At 36.1% G+C, this 19,037-nt stretch overlaps 1 protein-coding gene across 2 annotated transcripts in view; it reads left to right on the top strand.

Moving 5' to 3' along the window:
* Positions 1–19,037, top strand: part of COL4A2 (collagen type IV alpha 2 chain) — a 287,494-nt gene that overhangs the window by 83,979 nt on the left and 184,478 nt on the right. For both annotated transcript variants that reach the window (XM_072621981.1, XM_072621982.1), the window contains exon 4: positions 661–741. In XM_072621981.1, coding sequence (XP_072478082.1) covers positions 661–741 — 81 coding nt within the window. The remainder of the gene's footprint in view (positions 1–660; positions 742–19,037) is intronic.

Below are 19,037 nucleotides of genomic sequence, written 5' to 3'. Positions count from 1 at the left end.
TGAAATAAACAATTTCCTCACACTGCAGAGTTTAATAGTAATGTAACAAAGACAGCTAACATTTCTTGAGTACCCAGTATATACAGGGCATTATCTTAGGTCCTAGGGAATATATAGAATTAATTAAGTTCAGAAGGAATTAGAGTAAGCTTCATGGAAGAAGTAGCTGGGTAACCTTGGTCAAATCACTTAACCTCTGTTTGCCTCAGTTTTCTTGACTGTAAAATGGGGATTGAGAGACAATGAAATCTCGAGGGTTGTCGTGAGGATCAAATGAGATAGATCTGCAAAACATTTAACACTGTGCCTGACACATACTAGGCACTAAATGCTTTTTCCTTCCTTCTTTCATTCCTTCCTTCTTTCCTTACTTCATTAGATTTTTAAACTCCTCAAGAACAGTGGCTGTAATGCTATTATAAAAGCTTTATAACCAGACCCCTCTCACATTTCTAGTAAAATATTATGCATATAATATAACTTGTATAAAGCATGGGACAGGTATGCCACACCTACCCAATCCAGTAAGTGTACCTATTACAATAGGTGCTTAATAAATGCAACTATTTTTCTTTCAAATGACCTTTAAAACTAATTATACTTTTACTATGAATTGTAATTGAAATTACTTAACCATTTTCTTTTCTTCTATCTTCCCAGGGTGTGAAAAAATATGATGTGCCCTGTGGTGGAAGAGACTGCAGCGGGGGTTGTCAGTGCTATCCTGAGAAAGGAGCCCGGGTAAATACAAATCCTTTTCTTTGTTTAAAAATAAAAACTAGGAATTAATTGAGGTCATCTCAAAGGATTTTTAAAGCAAAAATTCTGTTACTGTTTACCTGATTGTGTCAAACTATTCCTGTACTTCCATGAAAGGTAAATACTTCTGAATGACTTATTTTCCCCTAAGACATTTAAGGGAGAGAAATACTCCTGAAAATAAGAACAAACAGCTGCGTACTCTTCCGGATAAATTTATTTTATACCAATTCAGATATATGAAATTAAGACCATGAATATGGCTTCATGTATTGCCCCTTTTTTTCTCTCATTTATTATCAACTGTATGCAGAAATATCTCGAGTATATTGTAAATGTTACATTTGTACCAATAATATTTACAAATTTTAAAATAACATATAACTCGAAATCAAGACACCCTGAATTGTGCTTAACACAGACTGTATATATATATATATATATATATATATATATATATATATATATATATAGTATAGACTTAACATAGACTACTCTTTAAGGACCAAGATTCACTGAATTATTACATAATAAAGTTGAATGGCATTTAATGAATCCTCTTCTTTTTATTTACTTCATTTCAAAGGCCATTGTCCCAAATTTACATATCACTTATCCAAAGTTAATATGTTTAAAATGAAGAAGGCTATACTTTTTAATGATGAGAAAAAAAACTTTACATTTAAAATATTGCCTCAGATCCTTTAGATGATTTGTTATTAGAAAACATCTGATTTTTCACACACGCAAGGAATTTCTTGACAATCTGCACTCTGTACTTTAAATTAAAAAGTTCTGCTTTACTTATTTTCTTGCTCTTGGAAAAGAGACACAAATGACTTGAGAGACATTTATTGAAACTGTTTATCTGAATATCCAACTAGAAAAATAATTTCCTGAGTGGCCATTGTGATGAGAAATTGACAGCATAATAGAAAAAGAGCCTGGCAAAAGGATAAGTTGCCTAACTGGAGAAAATTAAACTGTAAGTTCCCTGAGGGCAGAGGCTTTATATTATATTTTACTTTTTATATCCCTTAGTAACTAGCACAATGCTTTAAGCATGGCACACAGTGATGCATTTGTTTGTTGAATTTGCAAATATTTCAGTTTTTAAAATATCTCTTACCTCATATCAGCTGGTCTGGATGTAGTCAATACAGATCATCAAAGGCAGGAGGAAAAAGATAATTAAAACATATCATAAAACTGAAAATGTTAAGCTGATCAGTTCTATCATTTAGATACTTGTTATCTATTTATACACATTTGCAGATACCAATGTCTTTGTAAGCCTCATTACTTAACAGGAGTGATCAAAGATAGTAAGAACAGATGAAGGCAAATCAGTCAATTTGTTATTTATCTGGAAACATTTGAGTTAATCTGATCAACATAAAACACCAATCAGATAATACAAGCCTCAAAGTGGTTTTCCTTTTTCTGTTGGGGTGGGAAGAGGGAGTGCAGGGAAGGGGAGAATGGAGCTTAGGAGTGGGAGATGGGAGTATTTCTAGCTAAACTGTTATTTGTGAACTGGGAAATCAAAAATGGGAATGGGGCTTTGGGGAATAAAATGTTGATTTAAAATATCCAGACTTTCTCTGTCCCCTGTAACACAGACAACTAAAAGTTGGCTCTATGGAGAGAAAATATTGCTGTCTTTTACTGAGACCAACTGGACTTAATTTGTTGGGGTTATTTTTTCCCCTCTAGCATATTTTTCTGTGTTTTATCTGTGTTTCGTTTGTTTTCTCTAATGCTGTTAGGGCTTTTTGCCTTTGAGTCATATGCTCCCTATTAGGAATCATATGCTCTTTTCCACATTCATTTGGAACATGCCACTGTTCTCAGAGACAATTGGGAATTCCTTCCAGGAGTGACCTATTTCCTGCTTGAAGAATAAATCTGAGTAAACTTAAGGTGCTACAACTTATTTTCTCCCACTTTAATTCAACAAAGTACTAAGCACTTACCAAATACAAGTATACTACATGATACACAATACTGGATGCTCAAGATGCAAAGATGAAACTCAAGCCCTGAATTCAGCATATATGACACATTACCACCCATTAGAAAGAGCTATATGCATTGATTTAGATAAAAGGTTGGCTCTTATGCCAATTACCTGGTAGCGAATAAAAATATGGAGCACATATATTTGGTAGAATTACTGATTGTCATTTTAGAGGCATTGAATATAAATCAAATTCGTTTTTTAAAACTTAGAGACCAACCATATGCAGTGTTGCAGGAGTTTTTAGACATAATTCATCAACATTTAATATTCAGCATTTTAATGAATCCAAGATTTCATCAGGCTCAGCCAAACTGTCTCATTCTATTCCATTCATATGATGAATTTAAAAATTATACTGTAATGTTTGATAAAATTAAATTGCTTGATAAAGCATAATATTTTAATATGTATGCACTCTGATCTATATCATTCTTTTTAATGGTCAATTCCATCCTTTGCTTGGGTAGAGTATTTTAGATAATACCAAAGAGACCTCAATGGAATGTTACCAATTCCATTTTAATATAGCAATTTTAAAACAACTCATCAACATTCTCTGCAATATCTTGACTGTGATTTGATTCAATTAAACTAACATTTTTAGATACCTACCTTATGCAAGTTTCTGGAGATATAAAGACAAAAAAGCAAAGAATCCCTGCCTTCACGCAGCTTATGGCATCTTCATAATTATAGGTTTTCATTCTTGAATTATGTCTACTAGAACAGAAAATGTCAGTGTAAAGTTATAGAGTCAGATACCTGAAAAGATACCTGAGTAGTTACAGTCTCTTAAATGCACATGGTGTGCTTATAATTCAATCACTAATTTAGACTTATTTTGGGTGACCATAGCAAAGCCTATCTTTTTATTCAATAAAAGGGTACATTAAGCATGTCTGTACAGTGCTAAATCAAAGATAATAGCAAAACTATTCTAGTTGTTTTTATAAATAACTATAAGTAATTTAGGTAATGAAGAATCTAACACTGCCAGAAAAGGAAGGAAGGAAGGAAGGAAGAAAGGGAGAGAAGGAAGGGAGAGAAGGAGGGAGGGAGGAATGAAGGGAGAAAGGAGCAAACGGCGAGATGCCACTTGTGGTCTTGTATATTTGTATTAATCAGATCAACTGATCTGACAAATACACACTTAACTTAGTACTCTCTGTAGTAAAGAGACCACCATCAAGGCTGAAGATGGATATTGGACCATATAAATAGTAGAATTGGCCCACAACAATCCAACCATTTGACAATCCTGATAATTGGGCTGCTTTACTGCACAACATATTCAGACAGAACAACTGGTGTAGTTCATGTATCCCCAATTATATTGGATTTAAATTGGATTGGATTGCTTGGATGGGTAGTTGGCACAGTGATAGAGTGCTGGACCTAGCATCAGGAATACTCATCTTCTTGAGTTCAAATCTGGTCTCAGACACTTACTAGCTGTGTGACCCTGGAAAGTCGCTGAACTCTTGTTTGCCTTAGTTCCTCATCCGTCAAATGAACCAGAGAAGGAAATGGCAAACCACTCCAGAGTCTTTGCCAAGAAAACTCTAAATGAGGTCATGAAGAGTTGGACACTACTGAGCAACAAAAAGAGATTAGAGTAGATTCGATTTGGCATTTATTAAACTTTTGCTGTATGTTAAGCATTGCACGAAGAGCTGGAAATACAAACAGAAGGAAAAAAAAGACAGTCAGTGCCCTCAGGGAACTTACATTGTCATGGGGGAAGACAGTGCCTAAAAGAGAGATGGAAAGGAGAAGGTACTCTGATCTGAAGGCAAAGAGAAAAACGTCCTGGAAAGTTGGGAGTTGAGCCAGGTTAGAAATGAACATCGCTAGCATGAATACATCTTCAAATGCTGGTTCAGAAGAAATCTGCAAGGAATAGGTTAAAGGAGTAGATAAATATCCAGTATGAAAAGGTTGATGGAGCAAAAGTAGACAATTAGTCTGGGGAAGTCAAGAGCAGGGTTAGACGTGATCTTATTGGCTTGGGGCTGACTTGGTTTTATTGCCATATGCTACACAGCCACAAAAACGTCTCCTCTATGTACCATCACAGCCTTATCTGACAGAATGGCTTTATTTCAAGTTTTAGTGATCAATCCTTAGTTTGAGGTCACAAATGTAGCTTTAGGAACAATCTTAACCTAGTTGTCATTCAAAAAGATTTATGGGAATAGGTGGAAATCATGTTCATGATATAAAAAGAAAAGTGCCTAGAAGCCAAAAATAGTTACCCCATCACCCATTTGTCCAATTGTTTCCACCAATGGATAGCCATTCCTTTCAGTTTTTCTCCTATTCATCTTTGTTTAATTTACCCCCCTCTTAGCAGAGACAACCCATTAGAGTCATTAATTTGATAAAGGCATTGGTAAAATGTAACATATTAAAGACCTATCAAAGGCTGTCTTTCTGACTGGAATTTCTCCAAAATGTTAGTGAAGGGGAAAGGACAAAATAAAAACCTTCTCTACTTCACAATTTATCTTAGGGCTAGCTCTTTATGTATTCACAACTATTAATTTTTAGAAAAAAATGTATACTTTGTAGAGAAGGTAATGAGTGAAATTAAAGTTTTCACCTGCCTAGGTGCTATAAACCCCATAAGGATATGGTAAATATTTGTTAATTGACTGACTTGCTCTCTAAAACATGAATTCAGCCAGAATTGTGATCTGTAGTATGAAGAGGTATTCCTGCTCTACATGTGGATTCATACTTTTTTTCTTAAAAAGTAATGCAATGTATAAAAATAGTAGTTGGCCAAATCCTGCTATTCCAAAAGATGTGTGCAGAGTCTGTTCTTTCCCACACATTTCCCTGGAGTCATTTGCTATATATTTCCCCCACAATGCTACCGTAGCAGAGACTAAAATGCCTGGCTGCAGACCTCTTGGCTAGGGAGGGGTTTTTAATCCCTGAACACTTTGCTAAATCAGCCATATATGGTAAGGAGTAAATTTTTCCCTTGCTGTGGTGACAGCCAGAATCAGAATGTGTGTGTTACTAGATAAACTTCTTGGCCCCTATGAAAATTCACAAATGTTATACGAATTCCAATTTCCAAATGAAGCCTCATGTTTCCAAATAAAATTGTTGTTCAATTGTTTCCATCGTGTCCAGCTCTTCATGACTCCATTTAGAGTTTTCCTGGCAAAGACACTGAACAGGTTTGCCTTTTCCTTCTCCAGCTCATTTTACAGATGAGGAAACTGAGACAAGGAGGGTTAAGTGACTTACCCAGGGTCACACACCTAGTACATGTCTGAGATCAGATTTGGACCCAAAAAAATGATTATTCTTAACTCCAGGCCCAGCACTCTATCCACTGCACCACATAACTGCCATTCCAAATGAATGGTTTGTTCAACATTCACTGTGATTGTTTCTTCATCCCTTTTGAGAAGGCAGAGTGAACTGTTTTTCACAGAGGTAATCAAAGCTAATTGGTACTTCACATACACTAATGCCTAACAGGCGGTGTGACTAAGGATAATAAATGACTGATATTTTGGGTGGTTTTTCTCCTTTTGCCAAAATTTTAAAAAAAGGATACTGGGTGTAGAATAAAGAAGGATTCTGTATCCCAGAATGCTGGTTATAAAACCCTTCTAGGTGTACACAAAGGTTAATTAACCTATTGATTGGGTGCTAGCTCCTTTCCACCCATATCTCCAGTATCTCTGATTTATTTTTAAAGAATTTAAGATTTTCCATTGTATAACTTGAGCTGCTGTACTTCATATCTTCTTTCTAAATTATGCAAAAAAGGAATTGTAAACTGAAATCTTGATTCAATAACAACATATAGTGTGTTCATATTTGTCTATGTTAATGGGTAATAGAATCATTAGCCAGTTCTACACTTGTCCTATTTTTATTTCTTCTTTGGATGAATAAACACTTTTAAGTACTTTGGATCAACACAATGTGCACTGTGCCCTAAGCACTGTGATACAAAAAGAAAAAAGCAAGACATTCCCTACTCTCAAGGACTTCATTTTCTAATATGGAGAGAGAACACCTATTAAGAAGTTTCAGCTGTAAGTCAGATGGAAAGGTTCCCTTGGTCTTTAAGGAGCAGCAGGAAAGAAGATGATAAGATATCTTCTTAAATGTTATTTCCATTGATAAAATCATATCTATTTCTGGTGTTGAGAGTACCAACGCGAAAGAGTTTTCTTTTCTGGATCTTCAGTCACTGTGGCTGCTGGGGAAGCAGGAATTGGAGCATCTACAGAGGCAGTTGCCAGTTCATCTCTCCAAGGGATGATGGCTGAGGAGGATGGGCTGGGAGTTCTCCTGGGAAGTCTTTCCTTATTCAGACTTTATAATATCTCAGTGTTTCACCAGTTATGCTAATGAAGTCATGAAATTCTCAAAAGAAAATTAATCTTCGTTCAAACTAGCTGAAACCAGTTTGCTATCTAGCAACATTCAAGGGGCAGAGGAAGGAAAAATAGAGGAAAGGGAAGGCAACAGATTTTGCAAAAATTAAAAAAAAATAAATAGGATATATCATTCCAAAAAGATTAGAATTCATTGCCCCCTCAGGAAAATTTCCAAAAGGAAGGTTGCAGTTCATAAAAAGGGAATATTCAAACTGGGTAGCCAGCCCCTCAGTAATTCATAGAATCTTGAAGGCAGTCCAGCTCCTTTACTCTATAGATAAAGAGAAGCTTTGTGTGATTTATAAGTGACTTAAGTTCAGAGAAAGCTTATACGACTTTCTCAAATTCACACAGTCAATAAATGACAGAATTTGGACTAGAATCTAGGTTTTTCCTTCCCCATCCAGTGCTTCACACAGATAAGAAAATCTAATACACAAAATTAGAAAACAAGAATTCCTTCTCCAGAGGGACAGATTTTAGGAAGGTCACTATTGGATGACAGCAAGTCTTGTTTTACTGCTAGATTTATCATGCAGACAATAGTTTCTCCTCACTTTAAGATCCCTCTCTGAAGGTCAAAGGACTAAGCAAACAAGTCTTAGAATCCTAACATTCTTCCAATGCAAACTGAGTGAACCCAAGTGAAAACAACCAGACGGAAAAGGGGAAAAAAAGAAAGAGAGAGAGAGAGAGAGAGAGCCCTAAGAGATGGGAAGCTGAAATAAGAATTCAGAGTTGCAGGAAAATTCTCCTCTCCATGACAGAATTGTTCTGTCTCTACTTGGAAGAAATAGATTGAGATCAACAAATCTTAGATTTAGGGCTGGAAAAGATCTTAAAGTTCATCCTGTCCAAGGGTGTCATTTGATTGTTGGCAAAATTGAGATCCAAACACATTGAGTGACTTGCCCAGGATTACTCAAATAGCAAGGAGCAGAGTTGGAATTCAAAACCAAGCACCACGGAAAAATACAGCATTCTTTCCATCATATATGCATTCTGGGTTAGAGAATAGACCTATATTTTCATTAACATAAGAAACTTCCAGAGGAAGAAACTCCTCCCAATATAGGTCAACACCTTCCCTGAAAGTTCTAATTTTATTGCATTGCCTAGGGTACTGACTTAAATGGCTTACCCAGGATCATCCCACCTAGTGTCAGTGAGAGATCCTCCTGACTTCAGGCTAGCTTTCTGGCTTCTAAACCATGCTGTCTCTCTCTTTTTTAGTGATTTTTTTATTATTTTCCCCAATTACATGTTAAAATAATTTTTCACATTTTTTTTAAAGTTTTGAGTTCCAAATTCTATCACTCACTCCTTCCCTTTTCCCCTTCATGTGATAATAAGCAATCCCATATAGTTTATAGATGTCATGCTGCCTCTTGATAGTCTTAGGAAAGGAAGTCCAAAGGGAGATAAACCATCAGTCCAGAAAAATAGTTGGGACCTGAACTGTCTTTAGTTTAAATGGCCACTGATTCTTGAGATGCACTGTAAGGATTGTCTGTCCAAAATAGATTTTTCAAAGATTCCCAGTAGATTTTGTTTGATTGTTGCTGAACACACACACACACACACACACACACACACACACACATCTCCTTTATGAAGAAGAGGTACAGCCAATATCCTTACAATGTCACCCACTTTGTTCAAATAGTATGTGCTATTTTTGTTCTAATATAAAATAAAATTTAGGTAGCAGAAGTTCACAAATAAAACAAATCTTCCTATGACCCACCTTGTCATACTACAGTAAAGAGATCAAAATCCGTTACTTAGATAATGTGAAAATTTCCATTGTTACCTACAAGTGATGTGACCCTTTTGCCCAGATAAATTTGGAGATTAGAGGGGGAAGGGAGAAAATAAAGAAGGAGAGACAATTGCAATCCGCTCGTTATGCAAGTCCTTACTACAGATACGAGGGTAATAACATTTGAATCTCTTTCCAAATGAGTTTGCTATTTCTAGCCAATGGGCATTTACTGGCATGGCCATGAAACAATCTTTGCAGAAATTATCCCCAAAAATTTTATTAGCTGTCACAGAGCCCAGAAGGAGTAAAGAGCTATCTATCTAGAGATATTGACAAACAGGCCAACTTTATTGTTCTCTGAAGCCATATCTACATTTCACTCTCACCCACTTTCAAAGCCAGACCATTATTTTTAGTGTGCTTTTGGATCTAGCCGGTCCTCATTTCCTTGATGACGATGCCAGCTGTAATATTTCATCAACTTTATTCTTTTCAGGATGGGGGGGAGGGAGGGAATGTGATTTTTTTACAGGGTAGCCATTATCTTAAAACTATCTGAGTTCAGATAAAGAGAATTCTTCATCATTGTCTGCTTTCCTAAAATTAAGCAGTACTTCTTACACTTCCAAAGTGAGAGTAGAAAGGACCTATTCCCCTTAACTTCTACATCCCTAATCCTTCCACCAGAAATTTTTATAAGATAAAAATCATTTCTCCCTATTGATGACATTAACCAATTTTATGTAATCAGATTGATGGACATAGAGCAACACTATGTAACAGAATATAATATGAATCCTTTTGTTGTATCAGTCAACATGTAAGTAGTAGTATGTTGGTGAATGTTTAACAACAATCTCTCTGAAGAAAAATGTACTCACAAGACACTTTTAAATTTAATTTACATTATTAACATTTTCTGCATCACTTTCTTAAGTCTAGGCAATCAACAAAACAATAAATCAGGCCCTTATTTGTAATGTTGCTGATTCCTGAGGTATAAACGCTCAATGATTTAACGATCAACTCTGAGGCTGTTTGAGCTGTCTTCAACATAACCCTGCCAAAAAGCATGTTCTGTAAGTTGAACTTAGCAAAACAATGCTAGAAATAAGCTCGGGAGTTGGGGGGACTGTGGACTTGAGGCCACTTGTGGCCTTCTATGTCCTCGAGTATGGCCCTTTGACTGAATCCAAGTATTACAAAACAAATCCTTTTAATAAGGGGATTTGTTCTATAAATTTGGATTCAGTCAAATGGCGACTTGAGGCCTCAAGACCACAGGTTCTCCACCCCTATGCCAGTAAGTGGGAAAGGATAAAAGAATAGCCATTTTATGACAATTTTAACATCAGCAAGTAATTTAATATACACCAGAATCTTGCCATAAAACTGTTAAATACTGGGGGAGAAATATTTTCTAAAATGAGTATACCACATCCAAGAGGCAGATCATTTACTAAAATACTGAAAAGGAAGCCATTATGTCAATATCACAGGGGCAGTATTATAGCAAAGAGCCAATGACAGAAAATTCATTTTCGTTCTCACAACTTGTCAAGAGAGGATGCATTTATGAATCTGAAACATGATCAGCTTTACCCTATAATTCTGTGCTGTCATATCAGTAAAATGTCCCATTAAGGAAAAGAAAGCACAAATCCCTCTCTGAGGATTAATTGCAAGGCTCTACTCTCAGAAGTGATCGATTTATGCTGAAACCACTAACCACACACATCACTATAAGGTCAGCTAAGCAAATATTGGTTAAATGATAGAGCTAACTTGGCACATCATTTCCTGTGGTCTATTTCCACAAATAAATGAACTCTTGACATCTTGAATCTTTTAGTTTCTGAGAAAAGGACAAGGACTTAGTCATTTGGGGGAAGTGCTAGCTTTGGAGTCAGAGAACCTAGGAATTACTAGCTGTAGCCTTGGGCAAGTCATGTAATCTTTCTGAGGCTTAGTTTTCTCATCTCTCTGGAAGAAATCTGAAAGTTCTTCCAGCTCTAAATCTGTAATCCTACGAACTCTAGTTCTATTATTTTTGCCTCGCCTTAGTACTCAATTCCAGTGAGCCGTATAAAGTAGAATTACCCTGAGAATGTCTGTACTTTTGAGGGGCATGCCATACTATTTTCTTGTGATGGTACTTGCTAATTAAAGATGGCAATCTCAATGCTTTACAGCTTTAACAATGAATAGTATGTTGGACTGTAATCTTGGAAATAAGACAATTTCCCAGTTCCTCCTCTCTTATTTTGTCCATTATCTGTATCTTCATCAACTTCAACTTTTAAGTAAAACAGTAATCATCGAAGGATGTGCCATGAATTGTATGGAATTTACACTTGCAATCAAATGCTCTTGTGTAATAGACTGGCTCCTCAAGATAAAAACCGTTACTGTGAATGGGGAAAAGAAATGAGAACCATTGAAGTAGAGTCGTATGGGGGAAGGGAGGTTGAGAAGTCAAAAAGACATGAGATGAAAGATAGAATCATCAGCTAATTATTGGTTTTTGTCCTTTTTCCTTCTTACTTTTTGCCTTTGGTCATTCTCTACTTCTCTCTGTAGCAGGAGTTCTATTGCATTTACATTAGTAGAATGAAATTGTGTAAAGGTGAGAATACATAGAGAGGAAGCTGTACAAAGGTGATGGTGAAGACAAAAATATCTAATTTTTCACATAAAAATATCTAAGCTAATGATTTCTGACTAGCATCCTATGCGAGCAGCCCACCACCACTCACCTTTCCAGACCCAACAGCTATTATGGCCAACTGTCTTCAAGGGAAAGCAAGAATGAAAGACCAGGACTGTAATGAAGGTATTGGGTTGGCAGGAGCTTGGGAACAAATGAAATGGTGATTTTCATCTAGTAGAGGCTGACCAGAAGAATGGAAACTCTTATAGGACCTTACTAATGCCTCTGGTACATAACCTAGTCAGTAGTGACCAATTCAATAATTATAAACCACTGATTAAGCTAATTTTAAATGTCTTAAAATGAAAAAAACTGTTTTAGAAAATTGATATTACTTTCATCTCCTTGAGGAAATCATATCTGTAACTTAATAGCTATCTCTTATTTTTTTAATATTCATACACCAAGGGACTGTTGTAATATTGAAAAGAATTCATGTCTTTGCTATTTCTATATGTTAACTGAAACATCAGTTTTATAAGTCCTTCTTGATTGAATATTTTGACATCGTCACTATCATTTTTTTCCCTTTAGGGAAGGAATGCCAATCTTCAAAGTATTTTACTTTGTTTTATGTACTTCCAGTCCATTCTTAGTAAACAATTACAGGATTTTTGAAAGAGCATGGCTCAAATTGATAATCATCTACTCTAAGCTTTCTAAAAGTTGTGCTAAAAATAGAAATTTTTCTATGAATTTGCATTCGGATATTAGGGAAAACTAATTTCTTGCACAAAAATATCTTCTGCTTAAACCATTTTGGTAATTTGAAGAAAACTCCATTGCATTTGTGAAGTTTTAAAACTATATAACATAGATTTCCATTAAGAAATATTTACCCCCTAAAAAAACACTTATAGGTAGGTTAGATGAAACAGAACCAATTTTTTAAAATACATGTTATTCAATGAGGCTTCTCATAGCCAAATATGTGGATGTTATTCCAGTAGTGTGAGTTAGCCTAAGACGAGCTGGACTTTTTCCTCTTCAACAAAATGGAGAGAAATTTCTGTCTTTATGTTTATAGATATTGTGTGATTTCAGCTCTTGAAAGTTAGCTACTTCATAAATTATTGGTCATACTTCAGTAAGAAAAATTAATTGTTTTGCAATCTCTTCTTGCTGTACAGTTGTTTCAGTCGTGTCCAACTCTTCATGACCTCATTTAGGGTTTTTTTGGCAAAGACCCTGGAGTTTGCCATTTCCTTCTCCAGCTCATTTTACAGATGAGGAAACTGAGGCAAACAGGGTTAAATGATTTGCCCAGAGTCACACAGCTACTAAGCATCTGATGCTGCATTTGAACTCAGGACTCTGGACCCAACACTCTAGTCACTGTGCCACCAACTGCCCCGCTTTGCAGTCTCAGGTAATTCAAAATGTTTTCAAGTAGTTGACAGGCCCAAGATTCTGTCTGAATAAGGAAGCATTCTGAACAGTGTAACGAAAAAGGGTTCACTTTGGCATGTGGAACTACATTTGCAACTGAGCCCAACAGTGACCAAAAGTAGTTCATGTTAGGCTGTTAGGCTGTCTGACTCATATGGAGCCAGACTACAAAGCAAGGCTTCAAAAGGGCATATGTTCCCTCATTACTTGGAAAGATCAAAATGTCTCTGTTCCTTGCCTTTTCTATCCAGTCTAAAAACTCGACATCTATAGAGGTTAAAATTGAAAGAGGCTTTCCAAGTTACCTGTTTCAGTTTCATGATTTATGGTGATGACAAAAATTCTCCCAATAGATGAAACAGGAGCAGTTATATCAGATAGAGTTTTGTAGCCATAAAAAAATCTGGAAGAGATGAATTCTAGACAAACAACCACCACAGACTAATAAATACACATCTCTGCTGTTGTTATTGATGTTTTCTATTATTTCTTTGCCTTTGTAAAATGCCATGACTGGGATCTAAACCTCGTTTGTTTTAAATTTTAAAAATAAAACTAGAGGTCAAATGAATTCTGCAGTGAAGCTGGTCTCTAAGAACAGCAAAGTGCTGCCGTTCCTTTTTTACAGTACTGATATAATTTAACATCGCCCATTAAGACTTCCTTCTAAGTACATAAGATTTCAGAAATAGTTATGACCTAATTAAGCAATTAAAGCCTAATAGAGATATATCCAGGCAAGTCTTCTGTTGGCAACTGTTTGTGTAATGCACCATCTGTAATGTAAGCTAGTCATCACAGAATCATCAGTTTAGAGGTGGAAGGTACTTTAGAGTACAAACCCTCTCATTTTACAAATGAGGAAACTGAGGCCCACAGAGGTTGAATGAGTTGCCCAGAGGCAAAGAGTGACAAAAGAAGGATTTAAACCCAGGTCCTTTGATACCTACATGAGTGTTCTTTAGGATGTAGCATGTGGCAAAGCTAGGATCCAAATCCCTTTCCTCTGACTTCAAATCCATTATTTTTTCCCCCCAATGCACAGCAATGTATGTAAATGTGCTTTCAAACTGAACTACTACTGAATGTCTAGGTATACTTAAGTATGGTCAAAGAAAGGGCAGAGAACTTCTATTGGAAAAATAACAAGTTCATGTAAATTTGGAACAAAATTTTCAGTATTCCTTGAGGGTGAAAAACTATTAAGCAAAATCAGAAAAATAGGAATACTAAACTATGAAGAGCCAAAACCTAAGATGCAGAAAATCCAATAACTGAGAGGAGACTTCTTTGTGTTCAGTGAAGTGGGATCATTGGCTTGCATGCCTGCTACAGCAAAGGCACAATGTGAGGATCAAGCGTCCTGATGGAGTGGAAAGAGCACTAGACTGGAATTCAAGAGATTTGCATTCTGTTCCCAGGTTCACCTCTAATCAACCATGAGGCATTAGGCAAGTCTCCTAATCCCTATGGTCCTCAGTTTCCTCATCTGTAACATTAGGGAGTTGATGATCTCTATAGTCCTCCTAGAATGTTAGAGTTGTAAGGTAAAGGGTAAATTTTAACGGTAGGATGATAGAAAAATGGGCTGATTTTAAAAGGAAAACATTGTATTAAGAAACATTAGGAATGTCATGAGAGTTGTCATCTCAACAAATGAAATTTTTCTTTTTTGTTCATTTAGCTCTGGCTGTCCTATCTCAGTCCTGTTGAGGTGCTGCTGCAGCTCAGCTTGCATGAGGGCAGGGAAAATATAATAGCAGTCTAGTACAAAATTCATAAATCTTTGATAAGTCCTAATAGGCAGATAGCACCTTGAACCATATCTATGCAACCAAAACAGAGGATTGAACATATAATTCATATAATTCCGATGTAAAATCAAGAATAGGAAACCAAGCTTTCTACACACTGTGTCCCTGAAGTGAATTTCTCCAAATTTATCTTTTAACACCTGAGTTAAAAAATAATTGATGTATACAGGATTCTTTGAAATGTTATACATTCCCAGACCAATGAGTACCTATCTTGTAGAGAGAGCCAAGGAAAGCAATTTGATGACTTTCCATTGTGAAGAAGAAACACCAAACATTACTAAAAATGGACAAAGTGATAGAACTAGATAGCCTACTTTGTCTATTTATGCTCAAATAGATCCATGATGTCATTAATTCAGGATGGAGATCGTCATTCACCCATACTTGCCCACCTAGATGCAATATTAACAGTTTAAAAGTTGCAATTGAAAAGTTAAAAACATACTTTCTCTGAGAATTCATGAAATACTGACTTTCACGTCATATAATAGATCAGTGTTAATTTCGTAACCTCAATTAAAGAACTTCCAAAGAACAGAAACTACATCATCAAGAAATAAGCCCCCAGTTGCTTTCTTTCCAATAGAAGATTTATCTCTCTCCTTAGCTAGAATGATCTCTCCTCCAGCCCAGCATTTTTCATTAGCTTATCCAGAGGTCAGCATTTTCACTGTTGGTGCCAAGGAGAAAAGGTTTATGCATTCCTCTGATTCAATCACTCCTCCTTTTTGAAAACCTTGAGTGGCTCTTCTTTGCCTGTGAAATAATGTATATAAACTCCTGGTAACTGGCATTTAAGTTTCTCCCATCTTTCTAATTTTATCTCATATTGCTCCCTTTCACATATTTTGTCCCAGTAAAATGTGACTGTTCTCCATTCTCTATTTTCCTACTGCTGTCTTCCATCTCAGAGGTTTTCCTCAGATCTGTAAGTCACTTCTCAACTAATTCCAGTTAAAAGTTTACTTCAGGGGTGAGAAACCTGTAGCCTTGAGGCCACATGTGGCTTTCTAGGTCCTTGAGTGTGGACTTTTGACTAAGTCCAAGTTTTTCCAAACAAGTCCTTTCATTAAGGGGATTTGTTCTGTGAACTTAGAATTCAGTCAAAGGGCAATACTTGAGGACCTAGTGGACCACATGTGGCCTTGAGGCTGCAGGTTCTCCACTTCTGGATTACCATAGCTTCAAGGTCACCCTCTCTTCAAGGTACCACATGCTCTATAAAAACTTTCAATGATAATCCTTTATTTCATGTTCCCGAGCTAAAAAATTCCCTTTTCATACTCAAACTTTTCCTATGATTTCTCTTCGATCTCTTCACTCTCTCTCTTGAATCATAGTTATTTGTAACCATCTCATCCGATAATAAATTCCCTGAGAGAAAGCCTGTATTGCTTCTATATTTGTGCCTGCAGCTCCCATATGGTGCCTTGAGCATAGACTTTTTTTAAATGTTTATTTAGTTGGATGGAATGAAATAGCTCTTGAATGATTAAGCTTAGAACCCAACAAGATGGAAATAATGTAGTTAGTCTTCAGTAAACAATCATTAGTTAAGTGTCTCCTGTGTATGAGGGACTGTGTACTGGTTAGGTTTCAATGAGATAATTACAGATGGGTTTCATGTATTACTGGACTGAAAATAGAGTATTCAACATGGAATCATGTGGTACTCTTCCATATATAGACCATTCCTTTAGCACAGGTCTCAACAAACAAAAAGAACACTAACGGTGGTTCCTGATGTGCTTTTCAATGACTGACACAAAAGAGACTGAGAAAAATGGCTAAGTGTGTGAGGAATATTTCTTCTTCCCTCACTGAAGTCCTTACCTTACTTCCCCCCACCCCCAATCCAGGCATCAGATGCTCTTGTAGTAGTCCAAAGAGCAACCCTCTAGAATCTCCCTAGACTTGCCTTATTACTGGGCCATGCACATTTTACCCCATGCACAAAAATTCTCTCTCTTCTTTCTCCTGACCCACTTTCCTTCCCATTCCCTCAAAGGGATAATCTCACAAGGAGGATAAAACTAAAACTAGACTGAGGTGTTAATGATCTCAGATAATCTTGTTTTAACAGGAGGCATCCCCCCCCACCCCTGGAGGTACTTACAATATAAGATAAATCTCTAATTGACTCCCTGAAAGAGCTTTGTGAAGTTTAGCTATTTAGCACCCAATATCTGAAAATCTCCGGCCCCTAGTCAGAAATGTTTATCTAGCTTCTATTCACATATAACCTGTTAAAGAAAACTCACTACTTTTTCAAGGCAAGTTTTCTTTTCTATTGTAGGGTCACACCAATTGTCAGAAATTTTCCCCTTGTCTTGAACCCAAATCTGCCATTCTGTAACTTCCAACAATTTTCCCCAGATGTCCTTGGTACTACATGGAATAACTCTAATCTTTCTTCTGCATAACAACCTTTTAAAAATTTCAAATAATCATGTTCCCCCAAATCTTCCTTTAATAGCCCCTTCCTCACTGGATTGCTTTGATGACCAGATAAGATAATGCATTTTGCAAATCTTATAAAGATGAATTCTTATTTTCCAGGTGAAACATCCCATGTTTTCTACCATTTCTTACGTGTCATGATTTCCAGACTGCTTATTAGTGGCCTCTTTAGGAACAAATTCTTGTTTTCAGTGTCTCTTCTAAAACTTCAAACAATGTCCTAAATGTGGTCTGACCATTATATAATACAATGGGCTATTTTCACTACTTTGATTAATGAAGATTAAGTTATGTTTTCTCTTTCAATCTGCTGTTGCTTTATGTTGTTCCATTTCTGACTTATATCGATCTCAAGATTCACTAAAAATCCACAGGTTTTTTTCACATGGACAACTCCCCATCTAGGCAGGTCTCCACTGACCTATATTAAGTGGATTTGGTTTTCAAACCTAAACATTGGCCTTCAGAATGTTCCCTTGCATTTCTAGAGGATCAATTTTCTTATACAGAAACACAATAAATGTGCTCTTTTCTACAATTTCCCTCCATTGCTATGTCTTCCATTTGTTCTAATAATGCCTGAGACAATATGCTCAAATACAGACACTACGTGGCGATGGCAGTGACTAAGTCAATTTCTAAATGTTAATTGACCATGATATTTTTAGAAATTTATTTTCAAAGTGGCATTTGTGAAAAGGGATGTCTGTCATCTGTATACCCTTAAGTAGAAGGAACCATGCAAAAAATTACACAAAAAGTACTTTGTGGATAAAAATGAAGAACTGTTTAATTCCAGAAGATTAAAAAAGGCTTCTTCAGGCTGTTGCAGGAAATTAAATTCAACAAAAGGAAGGCCTTTCAAAAAATGTCAGCTATCTTGGTAGGGAAGATGAGTAATGGAAACCCCCAACTCATCACAAAGATGAATAAGATTAGTCAGTTTAAACTAGCATTCACAGTGAAGAAGAAACTGTACCACCATCCATCCAATCTTTGTGTTTCACTTTTTTTTAATATCATACGAAAAACATAAGAAACTTATTTGATTTAAATCTATGTCCTATAATATAAACCAAGTAATATGTACCCGCCATTCAGATATCAGAAGAATTATTTAAACCTAATCTGAAGAATTTATGAGTTCTCACCATAGAGAATTCAGCTTGCTAGGGTTCACCCTGGAGTCAGTAGTCTTTCAACACCTAGCTTAAATTAGAATGCCAAGAAGCAACCTTGAATTCATTGAAAATTTTGTTATATATAGTGTTTTTCTTTTTTAGGAAACCTATCACAATTATACCTAAGGAAAATAGAAGGATGCTTTAAAAAACATGTTCCATTGGGGGGCTCTTTCAACCTTTCTTTTCTCTGTTTTCTGGGAAATGTTACAAGGTCACAGTAATAAGAATTAACTTTGGAAATCTGGACTTTGAACTATTATGTCTAAAAACCTTATCATATTCTTTCTGTTCATCCATTGAGGCAACTAGACAGCATAGTAGATAGAGTTCTCAACCTGAAGTTAGGAAGACCTGAATACAAATCCAGCCTCAGACACTTACTAGCTGTGTGGTGCTGGTTAAATCATTTAACCTCTGTCTGTCTCAGTTTCCTCCACTGTAAAATGAAGATAATAATAGTAGGTATCTCCCAAAGTTGTTATAAAGATCAAATGAAATCATATTTGTAAAGCACTTAA

Source organism: Notamacropus eugenii, chromosome 6, assembly GCF_028372415.1.
Source record: "Notamacropus eugenii isolate mMacEug1 chromosome 6, mMacEug1.pri_v2, whole genome shotgun sequence".
NCBI classification, from domain to species: Eukaryota; Metazoa; Chordata; class Mammalia; order Diprotodontia; family Macropodidae; genus Notamacropus; species Notamacropus eugenii.
This window is presented reverse-complemented; position numbering and strand designations above follow the sequence as displayed.